The 17,873-nt window shown below is 34.3% G+C and overlaps 1 protein-coding gene across 3 annotated transcripts in view; it reads right to left on the reverse strand.

Moving 5' to 3' along the window:
• LOC121969336 (cleavage stimulation factor subunit 77-like) overlaps positions 1-17,873 on the reverse strand; it is a 36,089-nt gene that overhangs the window by 12,774 nt on the left and 5,442 nt on the right. For all 3 annotated transcript variants that reach the window (XM_042519375.1, XM_042519377.1, XM_042519376.1), the window contains 9 exons: positions 10,783-10,844; positions 10,556-10,696; positions 10,172-10,300; positions 9,200-9,246; positions 8,012-8,075; positions 7,381-7,501; positions 2,091-2,149; positions 1,952-2,020; positions 1,703-1,843 (listed from right to left, as the gene is read on the reverse strand). In XM_042519375.1, coding sequence (XP_042375309.1) covers positions 1,703-1,843; positions 1,952-2,020; positions 2,091-2,149; positions 7,381-7,501; positions 8,012-8,075; positions 9,200-9,246; positions 10,172-10,300; positions 10,556-10,696; positions 10,783-10,844 — 833 coding nt within the window. The remainder of the gene's footprint in view (positions 1-1,702; positions 1,844-1,951; positions 2,021-2,090; positions 2,150-7,380; positions 7,502-8,011; positions 8,076-9,199; positions 9,247-10,171; positions 10,301-10,555; positions 10,697-10,782; positions 10,845-17,873) is intronic.

Genomic DNA, 17,873 nt, shown 5'->3' on the forward strand with positions numbered 1-17,873 from the left:
GCATAAACATATCTCAGAGCACACATTTGATAACATCAAAATAAAACACAAAAGGAAAGGCAAAGTTCAGATGTTTCATATATTTCACTAATTCTTCTTCCACATCTTTATTTCTGATGCCCTGTAAATGATTCATTTACATTTTCTAGACCTGACACAAATTTTATTTTCTTGTCATGCCCTTGATAATATTTTTAGCATACTGACTAAATTGAACTTCAGGCAAGTTTTAGATCCTGATTGAACACTAAGTTTGAGGAGTTATCAAAGTCTATGATGAAACAATGATAATAAACAATCTCAGACATTTAGCCAAGGATACCTTTGGAAAGAAAAAAAAATATAAAAATAAACATGGCTTCAAGTATCAATTGGTTTTGGTCTACACTGCCAACATTATCATTCTAATCTAATACTTTTTTGGCATAGGTTAATGTCATTGTGTCATTTGTACCGACATGGTTTAGATGGTACCAATCAAGGCATGGCGAATCTTGACCGCTGCCACTTGAAACTAACTGAGACACCTCTCTTCTCCTGGCGCATCCTTTGTTCTGTCTATTAATGACAACGAGGAGATGAAACACTTAAGAGAGAAGATAAGAGAAGAGAAACACCAACAAATAATCCTGCCAAAACAACAAGATTCTCTTCGCATAACTCATATTCAATTCCATCTCTAGATCACGGAGAGGAGGCAAAACACTACAAAAAAAAAGGGATGGGATTGAGAAAATACACCAACCGAAGCATTAGGAAGAGTGATACTAGGGCTAGAGAAGCTGAGATATATCCCTAACTATTCCAATTTCATCTGTGTCAATCCAAGTCATGATAGAGAAATCCATTGTAATATCAAGTGTTATCATGGTATTATTTGATATCGTCTTGGAAAGTTATAAATTGGTCTCAGCACAATACTCTTTTTGATATTATGAAGGTGCAATCATTATTCAAGATATCTGTTATATTTTTGTAATTTGTTATTTTCAATATTTTTAATTCAATTGACTTTCTAATTACTATAGGTTTATAGGTTTTATTGACTTTCTAAGTACTATAGGTTTATTATATTTAGAGGTAACTAATTGCTATATGTTTATGCTTTCGGTGGCAAACAAGTTAAGCAGAAGGGAATTATAGGATTAAAACTATTTAAGTTGATCTCCAAACCCTTCTAAGTATTGAAGTGTGCCAAGTTGCGGCACTATGCAGTAACAAAATGGAGATCTGAGGTTCCAACACAAAATGAAACTCTAAACCTTGGAAGTAACATTAAGAAACAAAACATAGGTGCTAATTTGATTGCCAAATTAGTAATCTAGGTTGTTCAAAATACTAGTTTGATGCCCATCTCAATTATTTATCAAATATTACATATCTGATTAATATACCGTACCTACTGTACCAACAAAAGAAACCAAAAACAAAAAAAAAAAATTTCATTGACCTACAAGATGTATAATTCAACCACCATACGGACACTAAAATAACTGACCAGCATGAAACACCTTTAAAAACTTAATTTAAGTCTCACATAATATCAAACACTGGGTCATATTTTGCGATCTATGTTTATCAATGAACAAAGAAAATCACAGTTTTGTCTTAATAATTCTGTGTTTTAACATGATCTAAAACATGTGTGTTCCACCCCTTCATAAACTGATATAACCAGAAGAGTTGAACATTCTCTTGTAACCTTTGAGTCCTTGTCAACACAAAAGACTACTGTGGCATATGCAACAAAAACATGATATGTGCAGCTTGGTGATTTTCTAGCATCCAAAAAGTATTTCCGAGCTGCTTCTATGCCTTCACTTCTCCTTAGAAATCTAATATACTGCAAAAAAAAAGGTGGCATTCAGGCTGACAAACAAGAAGCACCAATGACACAATAAGTGGGTTACTATACTTCAAGAAAAAACAAGGTTAAATGAGGATAGACTACCTGAATCTGAGCTAGAGATGTTGCACCAGAATTGCTGACAAGAAAACTTTCATATATTTTCTTAGCAGACTGCATGAGTGAGGAATCTTCAATAACCCATAAATATTGTAAATAACACAAAAATAAATTATATCTGGACCTGAATTGCACCTCGAGACTCTTCTAGTTCCGCATATGCATATTTCAGTAACTCAGAATCTAGAAAGAAAGTTCAAACTTTGATGTATGTTATGTCCTCAGAATAATCAAGAATTTACATTTTCAAGCCAATAGGTTTTGTTATAAACTACAGATAATAAAGGAATTTATAAAGCTTTTCCAAATACTAAGTTCCTCAAAGAAACTAAGTTACATTGTCAATGTGCGTTATAATTGAATATATAGCATAAAAATTGTTTATATTCGAAATAATAAAACCAATTTAATACGCATCAGCTAGCATCTAGAGTTTCCCAACTAATATATGAATTTAGGATATTAATAATACTACAGTCTTGAAGTGAGTTTCACAAAGTTACAAGAATCAGGTAGCAACCCCAAAATAATTGAGACAAACACGGATTTTTTATATGGATTGTCATTATTGTTGTTATTAGTTCAAAAAAAAATCCTTACCATTGAAACTATTCATGCAGTCTCAGACAAAATGTTAGATCTCTTCAGAGTAATCAAGGAAATCCTTGTTGGATTATGGCATTTACAATATATTTACTTGGAGGCAGAGACTGAGGTTGGAGGGAAAGGATAGAGAAGAAAGGAGGGGGGTGGGATGGAAAGGAGATAGTGGAAAAAAAAAAAAAAAGACTACTTGGATGCAGATAAGGGGATGAAGAGGAAATGAAAATTCCATCTTACACTTAAACAGGTTTTCCACTTTATTTGGAAAGGTAACAACAGTGATCAACATAGTGGTTGTCCAACCATGTTCAAGTGATGTTTAGCAGTGGTTCAATGACCACATCCAATGTGATTTGGCCATAATCTGATGATGATTCATGATGGCCCTATGGTCAAAATTTATGGTCAGTGATAGTTTGGATAGATTCTAGTTTGATAGTTGAATCTGGTGGCTGAAGATAATCCATCGACAATCAAGGATGGCTGTCAATAATGTGACGAAAGCTGGTCATGGTCAACAGTGATAAAGGTGATAACTCGGAGGCAACCAGTTATGGTCTAGCAGTCCCTCGATGTACAATGAAATGGTGATTGACAGTTTGTGATGAAAAAGGAATACATTGGTCTTCTTACAATTTTCGTCTTCCTCTCCTTCCAATCCATCCATATTTGGGCAAATCAATTTTAGACGAAAACAAAGGTCAAGAATCCTTCCTTCTTTACATAATTCTATCCAAGACAGGTGATCCTCATCCTTTCCCTCTCCCACACCCTTCATTTTGATTCCCTTCCTTCTAAATAGCATTGCCTTAATTTAAGTTGCTAGGGAATGTGATATACAACAACAACAACCAAGTCTTTTCCCACTAGGTGGGGTCGGCTGTATGAATTCTTTTACGCCATTGAGCTCTATCTCTTATTATATCATCATCTATATTTAAATAAATTTTATCTTGTTTTATTATTGCTAACCAAGTCTTTTTTTGTCTTCCTCTTCCTCGTTTGATATGCATGTTTATCATAGTTTCACATCGCCTAACTGGAGCATTTATTGGTCGTCTAAGTACATGTTCGTACCATCTTAAACGTGTCTCTCGGAGTTTTTCCTCAATAGATGCAAATCCGACTTTCTCTCTAATGCTCTCATTTCTTATTTTGTCCATCTTCGTATGCCCACACATCCACCTTAACATCCTCATCTCTGCAACTCTCATCTTCTGCTCGAGTCATAGCCCAACATTCAGCTCCATATAACATAGCAGGTCTACCTGCGGTTTTATAGAACTTACCTTTAAGTTTAAGAGGTACTTTACGGTCACATAAAACAATCGACGCTCCCCTCCATTTCACCCATCCTGCTTGTATTCTATGTAAGACATCTCTCTCAATCCCTCCATCATTTTGTAAAAATGATCCTAAATATTTAAATCGCTCGGTTCCAGGCAACTCGTCCTCTCCTATCTTAACAATTGTTTCATTACTTCTAATATTGCTAAACTTAAATTCCATATATTCTGTCTTTAATCTACTAAGCTTAAAACTTTTCCCTTCTAGTGTTTCCCTCCAAGATTCTAGCTTAACATTTACTCCTTCACGGGTCTCATCTACCAAAATAATATCATCTGCAAACAACATGCACCACAGTACTGTGTCTTGAATGTGCGCAGTGAGTTCATCCATAATTAGTGTAAAAAGATAGGGACTTAGAGCTGATCCTTGATGTAACCCTATCTTTACTGGAAATGCTTCAGTTACTCCGCCTGAAGTCTTTACTCTGGTTGTTACATCCTCATACATATCCTTAATTAGTTCAATATATGTTACGCTAACACCTCTCTTTTCTAAAATTCGCCATATAATTTCTCTTGGGACTCTATCATACGCTTTTTCTAAGTCAATGAATACCATATGTAGATCTTGTTTTTTCGATATTTTTAATTAATTGTCTAAGAAGATGTATAACTTCTATTATCGACCTTCCAGGCATGAACTCAAATTGATTTTCATCACCATGGTCTCTTTCCTTAATCTTTTTCTATTACTTTTCCCAAAGTTTCATAGTATGACTCATTAGTTTAATACCCTTATTGTTTGCATAATTTTGTCGTCTCCTTATTCTTATATAAGGGAACTAAATACTTATCCTCCATTGATCAGGCATTTTTTCATTTTCAATATCATGTTAAATAATTTTGTAAGTCATTCAATACCTTGTTTCCTAAGCACTTCCATACCTCTATCGAAATATCATCCGGTCCAACGGCTTTTCCATTGTCATCTCATTTAAAGTTTGTTTTACTCGAAGTTTGAATTCTACGATAAAAATTAAAATTTCGATGCTCATTTGACCTAATTAAATTACCCAAGTTAAGTTGGTCTCCTAAACCTTCATTAAAAAGTTGATAAAAATACCTCTTCCACCGCTCTTTTATTTCTCCATCGCTTACTAATACCCTATTACATTCATCTTTAATACATTTTATTTGGCTAAGATCTCTTGTTTTTCTTTCTCTCACTTTAGCTATTCTATAAATGTCTCTTTCCCCTTCTTTTGTATCCAATTTTTGATATAACCGTTCAAAAGTTTCATTTTTTGCTTCACTCACCACTTTCTTAGCTTCTTTCTTTGCTATTGTATATTTTTTTAAGTTTTCCTCATTCTTACAAATATATAATTCCTTATAAGTTATTCGTTTTTCCTTCACTTTCTCTTGTACTTTCTCATTCCACCACCAAGATTCTTTAGCGGTGCATGCCCCTTTGACTCACTGAGGACACTCTTAGCTACTATTTTCAATTTTGATATCATCTTATCCCATGTTGTATTAGAGTCATCGTATATTTCACCTAATGCTTGTACTTCTATCTTCTCCTTAAATATATGTTGCTTTCCATCCTTTAGCTTCCACCACTTAATTCTAGGAATTGTATATATTTTCTTTCTATTGATACTATGTTTAAGGCGTATATCCAACACTACTACCCTATGTTGGGTAGTTAAGTTTTCTACAAGGATGACTTTACAATCTTTACAAATCTTTCTATCCTTCTTCCTAACCATAGGAAAGTCAATTTGCGATTTATTATTCTAACTTTTGAATGTGACCAAGTGTTCTTCTCTTTTCTTAAAAAACGTATTAGCTAATTTAAGATCATATGCTATCGCAAAATCTAATATAGTTTTCCCTTCCTCATTCCTCGTTCCAAACCCATAACTCCCATGTACTCTCTCATATTCCTCATTTTTCACTCCGACATGCCCATTTAGATCACCTCCTATTAAAATCCTTTCATTTGGTGAAATATTTTGTAATATTTCATCTAAGTCCTCCCAAAACCTTGATTTGGTAGCTTCATCTAATCCTACTTGTGGTGCATATACGCTAATTATGTTCATAGTTTCTTTTACCACTATTATCTTAAGAGCTATAATTCTATCCCCTTTTCTAACTACTCCTACAACTTCATCCTTTAACAAACTATCTACAATAATACCCACTACATTTCTTGCTTTACTGGGAATGTGATATAATTTAAAAAAAAAAACAATAGAATCTATGATTGGTACCTTTCAAAATTATGACTTTAGAATTTAGATGATAAAATTAATGAAGAAAAATCCAAGAATTTCCCCAAAACTATGACCCAGTAATCAAAAGCCAAATTGTTCTAGTCTAGGAATGAGGAAGAAAGTGCCTACTCAACAAAGAAAGAACACCGCAGAATTCAAGGATGGAAATGTATCTCCTCTCAGGTTCATACTTGAGATGCTAAGTATCTTGGAGTTCTGAGAATGTTAACAAGCATACTGTCAATGAAGGTTAGGTAAATTAAGGACTCTAGGTGATTGAAATTTGATGGTGAACTGAGACTTAATCCCTTCTTCCCACAGAATAAGATATATATCGTATCTTGCATGCTCTGAGAGATACGCATCACTAAGAAAAGATGAGAACAAGGCCTTTAACTTTGGAATTAAATATGGCCAACGGTTTAATTTTTTATGAACTTGCCTATCGAAAGCTTGTATTTGAACAATGTATACAAAAATATCTAGGTTACATGTAACTTTGTAAAGTTCTAAAAAATTCTTATGGCCCTTGTGTAACATTGTAAAGTTTTTAACTGGAACAAAATTAATAGACCTGTTATACATACTACACATGGATGCTTAATAAGGCATCATTGCCTAAGATTGATATAAATTTCTAATTAAAGAATATAAGCACTTCTAAGAACATGCCAACTGAACAAATGTTTTCAAATAAAAGAAACCAAGACAGTGTTACCAAAAGAATATGATCAAATGAAACAAAACCAAGAAATTGTGACAAAGAATGTGTTAGGAACCCAAAATTCAGAATGGAAGAACACACAAAACACATAATTGTATTAAGGTTAACACAAACAATTTGGTAAAGAAAATTCTCTCCACCAACCAAAGCCAATGCTTTCGTCAAAGCCAATGCTTTCTTCTCACAATAATTCTTAGATCCCCTCCCCTCTAACTTCCCCCAAACTTATAATCACACATACTCTAAAACACCCTAACATAACTGCCACAAAGATATAACTGACGCTACAACATAAACTACCACTATATATTAATTCTATTCTAGCCCCTTTTTATTTTATCCCTCATGGAATATACAAGCCATGTTTTGGATCCAACATGTTTCACCCATGATCCAGCGCTTGGTCCACATCTGGAACTTGGTTCTTATCAGAATGTGGGTATAAAACTTTCATAGGTGACACGAACATATAATATGGCCAGAGCAGCAACTATCACAATAAAAATAGTAGATTACCAGGAAGAGCCTTCAAAGCCCGTTGAAATACTTTAGCTGCTGAATCCACAGAACCACTACTGGCATGCCATGTGGCATAATCATACCATATATCAGGATAATGATACAAATACATGAGGCACTGGTGATAGTAAGCAATATAGAAATTAGTTATTCATCACAAGATTAATTTGCTTACATAAACATACTAACTATTTTGAAGAGAATTCAGAAGTATCAAACAGGAAAGAAAAATGTGATTGATTAAGAATTAGAACAAATTCATAAAGATTAACGAGCTATTGATAGGTTAAGAGCACGACGAAATGTCAATTAACTTATCCTCATAAATGATGCATGAGTTAAGAGTAAGCATAAATTAACAAAGATGACAAGCAGGCTAACAACATGTCAATAGCTTTATGACGCCAAAGGCAGTGGTCTGTGATGGGCAATGGGTACTCAATAATTTGGTAAACAACAGTACTCAACCTGAGAATTTGTAATAGGAACATAATAACCAGGTATCTGTGGTACCTGAATACCATACTAATTGTGATCCCATGTTGCAAGTATTTATTTTTAAAAAATAACAGCAGCTCTGAATCCATCAGTTCAGTAACATATAATGAAATGCATTTGTCTTGCATACCTGCTCAAAACAGAATGTAATGCGTCTGTTAGCAGATGCACTGTCAACTCTTTGGGGATTCCCTCTGGATAACAGACAATCAAAAGTTTGTCAAAGAAATGCTCCATACCAAATTCAATCATAACAAGTACATTTTCTCTTTCAATCAATGAAACATACTTGCTACTGTTGGATGCAACTTGACAAAGAGATAATTTTTAAAAAATCAATGATAAATTCTTTAAGTATGAAAAAGTTCAAAGTCCAGGAGCATTAAAGGTTGAATATTGAAGTGGAATAGGCAAGCAATTAAACATCAGTAATTGCTTCATATTAATTTCCCTTCATGCAGGCATACTCAACATGGTTGAAGGTCTTAATTTATAATATACTCATTTCAATTAAGGTATCTGACATGGATATTAGATGTGAGCACAACAACAATAGGATTTAATAGCTCTAAACAATGTGATGCCATAATTCATGTAACAGGCATTACTTTGCTTGGCATGGACTAGTAGTGTAACAAAGCACCAGTGTGCAAATGACAACAATGCTGATGACAGAACACTTCAACAGTCCAGACCTAAACCTAAAATACTTGTGGTTTTCGGGCACAGATTGTGCTCTTTAAAACAATAATTTTGATAAATGATAAGCCAATGTTCAATTTGGTTATCAAGCTTGCAGATCAAGAGAACAACCTACACAATAATCTCCAAGAAAAAATAGACTAAAACCAAAAAGCCCATAAATCCACAAATATAGACAGTGGAATATTGAAGAGTTCTTCCTCCGTGTTAGAGAGATTTGTGCGATAAAAATTTACTGCATGTCCCAGTGCATGTCATTCCAACCAGCCAAACAGCAGTTCAACCAATTGGTCCAACTCCAAGACCAGCATATCAGCATCACACAAAAGAAGCAAGGCAGTTCCAAAAATGAAAAAGAATCCCAAACCAACACAACTGGATCCAGTCCCACAAATAGGCAGGTGAACTACACAGGGAATCTAAGAATCATGTGACTTTATTCCTCATAAAGGTACTCCATCTCTATTACCTGTTTCCTTTTGCTAAGATGACTATAAATAATGAAATCAAAGAATATACAATCTACATAATAGAAATGAACTTCATATACGGTTTTGGTTTAGGATTATATCAGGGATCGAGTATAAAAGAAATAACACATTAAAAATTGGTTTACCTCTCAAAGACTAGAAGCCTTTTCCAAGCCATGCATTGTTGCTCTTCCTGCACGTTTATGGTTTAATAAGTCAAGAATTTAAAAAACCATTGCTGAAATTTGTTCCACAGCATAAAGCATATACAGAAATTCACCAGTGTATACAAATACATGGATGTGCAGACATAATTATTCTCAAACAAAAAACTCTAACCTAAACACATCATTCAATTCACAATCATGTTGAGTTGTATTCCTTTTACATAATCTGTTTGCTCAATATTGTAGCACCATGCCCTTCCTAATTAGTCTGAGAACAAGGTTTAAAAAGGACTTAGCAAATGATATGCAGTTGGTTCACCTCATAACATAAAAATGAAATTGGGTGGATATAGGGATGCATATCTGTAACTTAAATTAACTAGATATGTATAACTATAATATATTATTAAGAAATTTCTCAACACAAAAGTCCATGAAAAAGAAAGTTACACTGGTCACTACAAAGTATAAAATCCAACTGACCACTATATTATAGAAATTACAAATAATATCTGATTTTCTTTACCAATAAACACATAAATAAATAGCATTCTATTACATTATCATTTTTTTCAGTCAACAAAGTTCATCCTTATTTTTTGATGTTTAATACTTTTTCTATCCCAATAGATATTGAGGTGGACTAAATTAATACTTTAGCCTGTTATAAATAAGTTGATTATGCAGGCATCTATAAGTGATGAAGTACAGCTTGTGGAACTTAGGTTCAGTGTAGTACACTAACAATGTAGACCCCTTTTCAAGGGAGGGAAGTTCATATGGTGGGTCTGAGCTTGAGGCATGATAAATAAATATAAATTACTCAAAAAAATGGTAATTATTAACTGGTACATGGTTCCCAAGCATGAATAACAAAAAAAAATTAACATTACATTATATGAATTTGGTGTGTCTAGAAAATAAATTCACAACTGAGAAACTACAGCAAACCTTGTATGATCCATTGGGAGGAATAGCAAGCATATTCCAGTCAATTTCATCTAGGTATTTCTTTCGTTCTTTGTAGACGGCTCGGGCACTATTGAACTTTGGTTGATATTCAGATACAAGCCCTTTTGCCTAGAAAAATGGAGGGAGGCAAAAAATTGTTGAGGTGAACATCCTTCTACTTTATGCTAAGAGAATGAGGAACCCGAAAGTGATAACTGATCTAAAATAAAATTCCACATGTGACCATTCATAAAATCAAGTGATCAACTATCCCAATTCCTAACCATAGAATATGTTCACTGTAACTTTTCTGTATCTAGTATCATATAGCATTCAATCTTATATTACAAGAGATACCCAAATAATTCATCGTAGAATTCTTACAGCTGTGCGATTAACAGAGTTCTCAAAATTTTCATAGTCTTTCCAAAGCTGTTCAACATGATGAGTTGGAGTTACAATTGCTCTTTGATATACTTTCCTTAAATTTGCCATGCGGTGAGATTCTTCCTGAGCTGTTGTAACCTAGTCAGCAAAAGGTTAATAGTCATCTCGACGATCAAGTATGAGACTTGGAATCAAAGTTAATAAATAGAATAGACTGCACCGACTGGTAATGACTTCAAGAAAGCAATGTATTCCAACCATACAGGTCCAGAAGAGATATCATATCCTGTTCAATATCAAATTATTAGAAAACTACATAGTATATGGAAGATCAAAAATTTCTTGGTAGTGCCCAACATGTGAATTGGAAACATAAAAGGAATGTAAGAAATTATAAACCACAATAAATCAAGAAAGTGGCAAGAATCTAATGCTTTGTTGAGAATACAACATACACGTATTGGTTTTATACTTAATTTGCCTCAATGGATAGGCAGTGATGGTGTTAAATTGATGGTTCTGGATCATGTTGAAACTAGATGAAAGAAATAAGATAGTTTTGAGTTTTCTAAAGATGTTATATTTATTAGGGCACTCATTATTTAGAAGAACTAATTTATAAAATCAAGCACTTCAAGAAACCACTTTAATAACCTGAAGCAGGGACCAAATAGCAATTCCATCCAATAACAGCCCTTTATTTGTGACTGTAAGCACCGCATCACTGACTAGGAGAAAATTCTCCTTGTTCCCTTCTAATGACATCAAAGACCAACTCTCTCCAGCAAATTAACACTACACCCACCCATGTCAATGCCAAATCCAATCAGCCAGCACCTCATAACCATGCTCGCCCCCCAGCTCGCAGAACCATCCAACAGGATTTAGAAAGCCCACCTATCCACATCCTCTTTTGCTTTGCATTAGGCAGACTGAGTGATCCCTCAATCTCCTTCCTTGACAATTTGTTACAGTGTCACTCATGATCCCTCAATGGTGATTTTACTGCCTCCTTTAAAGTGCAAAGCTAGAGAAGACCATAGAGTAGTCCTTATCAATTAAACAAGGCCTACCATAACGCCATGAAGACTGAGCAAATCCGAAAGGTTTCAGCACTCAAATGAACCCCTTCGACTGAAAATGCACCACTTCATATGAGATCACCAATAAAAACTCCACTAGCTTGACTTGTTTTGCATTGTCATCCACCAAGTAAAAGGTAGCCCACATACTTTTAGATGACCATAGAAACGTAATCCTAACTTTATCCCTAACATACAAAGTTATATGTATCATGGTAGGGACCACTTGGTGTCAAAATGTCCCCGTTGACTCATAAAACCCGAACATGAGAGTGAAAATAAAATAGCATAACTTTTAACTCAAAGATTTTATGATAAGTTTGAATCCATAGATATACCCTAAAAAGGTTCAAAATTTTGAGTCACGCTGGAGTTTTGGACTTTGATGCAAACAATACTGTTTCAACAAACCGATCCTAGTGTTTTGACATATAGTGAAGTGAAAAGTTGTAAGGGGAAGAGAAAGGAGAAAGGAGATGGAAAGGAAGAAAAACAAAAGAAAAATATAATTACAGATCAAAAGTCAACCTTCATGTCCCATTAAAATGATACAATTTTGACATTGTATTGAATGAACATAAGCTGAAAAAATAACAAATATTATTTCAATTCATTTTGACACATGTGTAGCATGTCAAAGTGTCAAATGCTAATAAGATACACTATTCATTGACATGATAGATAAAAGATAAATTTCCTGTGCTGAATAGTACCAAGTTTTGGTAATTTGTTAAAACAATACATTTTGACTATACTAGAATGACACAAGAGTTCAAAGTATGACCTAAATTATCAAGATGAGGAAAATAATAGGCAGGAGCTCTACGTGGTGTGTTGCGTTCAGTCCATGCCTATATTTAATAAATCATAAAAGCATACTAGTATTTTCACACTTCCACAAATTGTGAGAACAAATCACATAAAATTGTTATATGTCATAGATAGTGGGTTAATGTAAAATAATCATGGATAGTTACGTGAATATTATTTCCCCAAAGAGCCTTTGCCTAAGCGTCCACTTCACACTTATGTTAGGTGTCGACAAGTTTGATCTTCTAGCTTCTAGCAAGGTCAAATTATGCCTAGTTTTATAAACTTCCTTGCACTAAAAGTTTTCCTCAGAACAGTGTTCTGAGAATACAGACTTGGGTTGCAGATGTTAACTCTTATACTCTTTCAGAAAAGCAAACATACATTGTGAAAAATTTCAACATAAAAATTACAGAGGCAGACTTATTACTCCTCTTATTTTAATGAACTACGGTTTACTTCAACAACTTTGGGTACAAGACTTAGACTCTACTTGGACAAAAACTACAACATATACTAGAAGAAAAAGAAACACTTGTTTTATGTACTTTTGATAGTTCTCCACCAGAATGGACAACTACTTATACTAAACCAACGAGACATCTGATTAAATTAGATGTGCAAAAACTTAATATTGATCTTCTACCATTTGAAGACTATCCTTCCAATCCAGACAAAGATTGGGCAACCTCAAAACCCCTTGAAGAACAACTGAAACATTGGAGAGCTTCGCTACAAGGCAGTTCCTGGTTATGGGATCAAGATCAAGATCCTCTAGACTATAGTTTAGCCGGAGAAACACTAACCGAAAAAATATATTGGCCAAAAACTTTTGGAACAGTATTCTTTCCATTCTCTTACTCCACTGAACATGTAAACCTCGGCCAATTCTACCAAAAGAAAAATCTGGCATGGTTAGAAAAACAACGAAGACAGACTTCAGCAGCCTCCACATCTACTCTACCACCATCCATGGGTTCTGTCGAAGAAGCAAATCTCATCAACATGATGGAACTCTAATGACACAGAAGCAATGACGTCATCAAACAAAAGATGTAAGCACCGACGACTGAAGCCGTCTTCTTTTGTTGAACTTGTATTTTATCACCTTTTCCGGGTAGTTCTAATTTACAATAGCCGTCTTCTTTTGTTGTGGAGAACTGTTTAGTAAATTCTGCAGCATCTTCATAGTGGGAGTTTTCGTATTTCAGCTGATTCATTTATATTTAAGGTCATCTAATAAGTGGATTATGTTATCTAACTTGTTGTATAATTGAGTTTTATTGACAATAAAATCTTTTGATTGCAGTAAAAGTTGTTGTGAGGATGTTTCTGGTTCTACAGTCTTTTGAGAAGAAGGTTTTCTCGTTAAGAGATTAAGAGATCTTTTTAAATAATCAAGATTTCTTAAGAGTTCTGATAAAAGTTGTTGTTGGAACAAAGTAGTTTTGAGAGTATCTAATTTATTGATTATGGACTGACAATGGACTTCTAGAGAAAGTTCTTGACTAAGAAAGAGATCAATGATAGAGTTTAGATGTGCTTGATCTGAATGTAAGATGTGTTCAAATCGTTTGCTTCTGAAATAACAAGTGTGTTTCTGATGATCAAGTGTTATTATGTTTCTTGGTTGTAAAGCTAGATCTAGATAATCTAAATGTTTAGAAGTTGTGCTCATAAACCCAATATAGGGTTAGAATTCGACCTGGCTCTGATACCAATTTTAAAGTGGTTTGGTTTTGAAAGTTGAAAGTGGTTGCAAGTGATTTTTCTCGGGTGTGGTTTTATTCAGGTTTTTAGTGGTTTTCGGATTGTGTTCGAGGTGGTGTGTTCTAAACCTATAGGTTAGTGTTTTGTATTTCTTCAGTTCGCACTAGTGAGCCTCACCTAGTAAAGAGCCTCTAGAGTTATTTGAAAATCCAAACGACTCTTATCCCGGCTTCTTCAAGTCTTACAATATCTTTTATGTTGATTGCCTTACTTAAGTGAGCACAGGTTTTACAGAACCGAAAGATTTCACTTTGTCTTCTCTTTTAGCTAGTTACGTGGATACTAAAGAATATGTGACGATAAGGACTGAGGACTATTGAATTGAAGAAAACAAGAACACCAGCCTATGGTTTAGAAACACAAAGATATTATTCAGTCATAAAGAAGAAATACAAACAACTGATAAGATTTATATAAAACTCAACTGATAGTACAGACTGATAAAGTACAGACACTTACAAGTATAGTACAAGAGGGCATTCAGAGAAAGCGAGAAGGAGAGAGAGGAAGGCTGGGAGCTGAGAGAGTTGAGAGGCTTGCTCTTGTGGATGATCCTTATGGTTGCTGGTGAGGAGGTATTTATAGAGAGAAGAAGAAGGGGTTGGAAGATGTCGTGGCAGATAAGTATGCGAGTAAGTGCTGGTAGAGGTCAGGGATGACGTCATTAGTGGCTTCAATCGTCGGTGCTTACGTCTTTTGTTTGATGACGTCATTGCTTCAGTGTCATTAGAGTTCCATCCTGTTGATGAGATTTGCTTCTTCAACAGAACCCATGAATGGTGGTAGAGTAGATGTGGAGGTTGCTGAAATCTGTCTTCGTTGTTTTTCTAACCTTTTGGTAGAACTGGCAGAGGTTTACATGTTCAGTGGAGTAAGAGAATGGAAAGAATACTGTTCCAAAAGTTTTTGGCCAATATATTTTTTCGGTTAGTGTTTCTCCGGCAAACTATAGTCTAGAGGATCTTGATCTTGATCCCATAACTAGGAACTGCCTTGTAGCGAAGCTCTCCAATATTTCAGTTGTTCTTCAAGGGGTTTTGAGGATGTCCGATCTTTGTCTGGATTGGAAGGATAGTCTTCAAATGGTAGAAGATCAATATTAAGTTTTTGCACATCTAATTTAATTAGATGTTTGGCTGGTTCAGCATAAGTAGTTGTCCATTCTGGTGGAGAACTATCAAAAGTACATAAAACAAGTGTTTCTTTTTCTTCTAGTATATGCAGTAGTTTTTGTCCACGTAGAGTCTAAGTCTTGTACCCAAAGTTGTTGAAATAAACCGTAGTTCATTAAAGTAAGAGGAGTAATAAGTCTGCCTCTTTAATTTTTATGTTGAAATTTTTCATAATGTATGTTTGCTTTTCTGAAAGAGTATAAGAGTTGACATCTGCAACCCAAGTCTGTATTCTCAGAACACTGAGGAAAACTTTTAGTGCAAAGAAGTTTATAAGTATACTCTTCAGCATAAGTTCTTGACATGTCGGGAGTGGGGTTCTGATGAAACCAGTTAAGTGCTTCTTCAAGTTTAAGAACAATTTGTAACTAGAGACTTCTCCCAAAGTAGTGATGTAAGTACGTAAGTATGTTGGTAATGTCTTGATAGAGACCAGACTATTGTGTCGGTCAGTGTTAGCCTGAAGTATTTCCATGGATTGGTAAGTCATTGGCCTTGTAGGTACAGATAGTACATCCGTATCTCTTCGAGTAGGTATCTCAGAAGTGGTTGTCATTTGACTGTAATTCTGAAGTGCAGGGCTCATTATAAAGTTTAGCCCCAATTTTTCTCTAAGTAAGTCATAGGCTTCATCCAAAGAGTAAAAACCCTTATAAGGTACTTTGTCTTCTTCTGAAAGAAGAGGTTTAACTTCATCCCAATGGGCATAAAGACCTGCATAAGTTCCTGCGAGAATGGCATAACAAGAAAATTTCTTTCCCAATAGTTTCTGTACTGTGGTTAGGAAATAATTTGATAGAGCATTAATCACTACTATTTTGTAGCTGGCTATGCCTGGTGAAGTGGGAATATTCCATATATTATCAATCAAATATTGTTGTATAGCATCTAATTGCAGTCGTAATGCAAATTGGAAGGTATCTTCCTTTCTTGTGTATAGCAGTAATTCATGAATACCAAATTTCATAGTCTTGGAATAATCATACGTATGTACCTTCTTTATCCGGTCCATTCCGAAAGAGGAAAGAAGTTAAATAAGTAATCAAGACAAAGTATCAGCTAAAGAATTATTCATTCCTTTAATATGTTCCCACTGTATACGTAAACCTTTATTGAGGATGGCATAAGTAAATTTTAACCAAGGTTTAGAACCAAGGCCTTTTCTAGCTTCCTTTGGAAGCTGGCTATATTTTATTATGGCCTCACAATCTGTTCTGATTGTAATTTCATATTTACTTCATATGAATAGCATAAAAGCTTCTAAACAATAGATGACTGCGAGAAGTTCAAAGTCTAAGGAGGTTAATCGTCCTTTTTCTTTATATTTGCCGGAAGCATAGCAACAAGGGTTTTCAGAGCTTTTTGGGTCATATTTAGATCTTTTACTGAATAGGGCTCCTCCCCATCCAGATTGACAGCCATCAGTTTCTATGACTAAATAGTCTGAATCTAAGGGAAGTGTTAACTGAGGTAGATGTTGTACCATAAGTTTGATTTGTCTAACCAAGTCTATGTCTTGTTGATTGAAGTATCTTTGCCCTATTTGAGATGTTTTATTATATAGATGACGGCTAATTTTTCCAATATCCTTTATATATGGGCATGCATAATTTAGAAGTCCTAAAAAAGATCTCAAAGATTTAATATCCTCCAATTTGTCCGGAAATCCTAATAGTTTACTAGTGATGTGCGGTTGCAGAGTTATTTTACCTTGACCAATACGACTTCCTAGGAATTCAATGTATGGTACGGCAAGTTTCATTTTTTTCTTTGATACAATTAACCCATGTTTTTCAAATAGATTAAAATCATATGTAAGTGAGCAAAGTGTTCTTCTTTTGTCTGGAAAAAAAAAAAGAATATCATCAATATAAAGACAAGTAAAGGAAGTAACAAGTCGGAAAATGTCATTCATTTTTCGTTGGAAAACTTGAGGTGCTACTTTAAGTCGAAATGGCATAACTAACCATTCAAAATATCCTTCTAGACAAGAGAAAGTAGTCCAGGAAATAGACTCCGGATGCATCTTGACTTGCCAAAAACCAAATTTCATGTCAAATTTCGAATACCATTTAGATTTCTGAATTTTATTAAGTAATTGCTCCTTATCAAGAATTTTATAGTCATGAAGACAATTATCATTAAGACGTTTGTAATTAAAAATCATTCTAGATTGTCCTCTTTTATGTTCTGCTCCTTTATTTACTATAAAGGCAGGACTCCTGTGTCTAGAGTCTGATCTTTGTATGGCCTTTAAGATCAGGAGTTGAATAATATGCATTTTACATTCTTCGATTTCCTAGTTTGTGTATCTAAGATCCTGGGCTTTAATGGTTAAGTCGGGATTGATAATGTTTAGTTTATAATAAACTTTATTTGTTAGATTTTAACCAATAATTTCTAATTTTTCAAGTCTAAAAAGGACAGCATCTAAAGTTTCTTGGGTATTAAATAAAGTACATAAATAAGAAGGGTTAATAT

Source organism: Zingiber officinale, chromosome 4A, assembly GCF_018446385.1.
Source record: "Zingiber officinale cultivar Zhangliang chromosome 4A, Zo_v1.1, whole genome shotgun sequence".
NCBI lineage: Eukaryota > Viridiplantae > Streptophyta > Magnoliopsida > Zingiberales > Zingiberaceae > Zingiber > Zingiber officinale.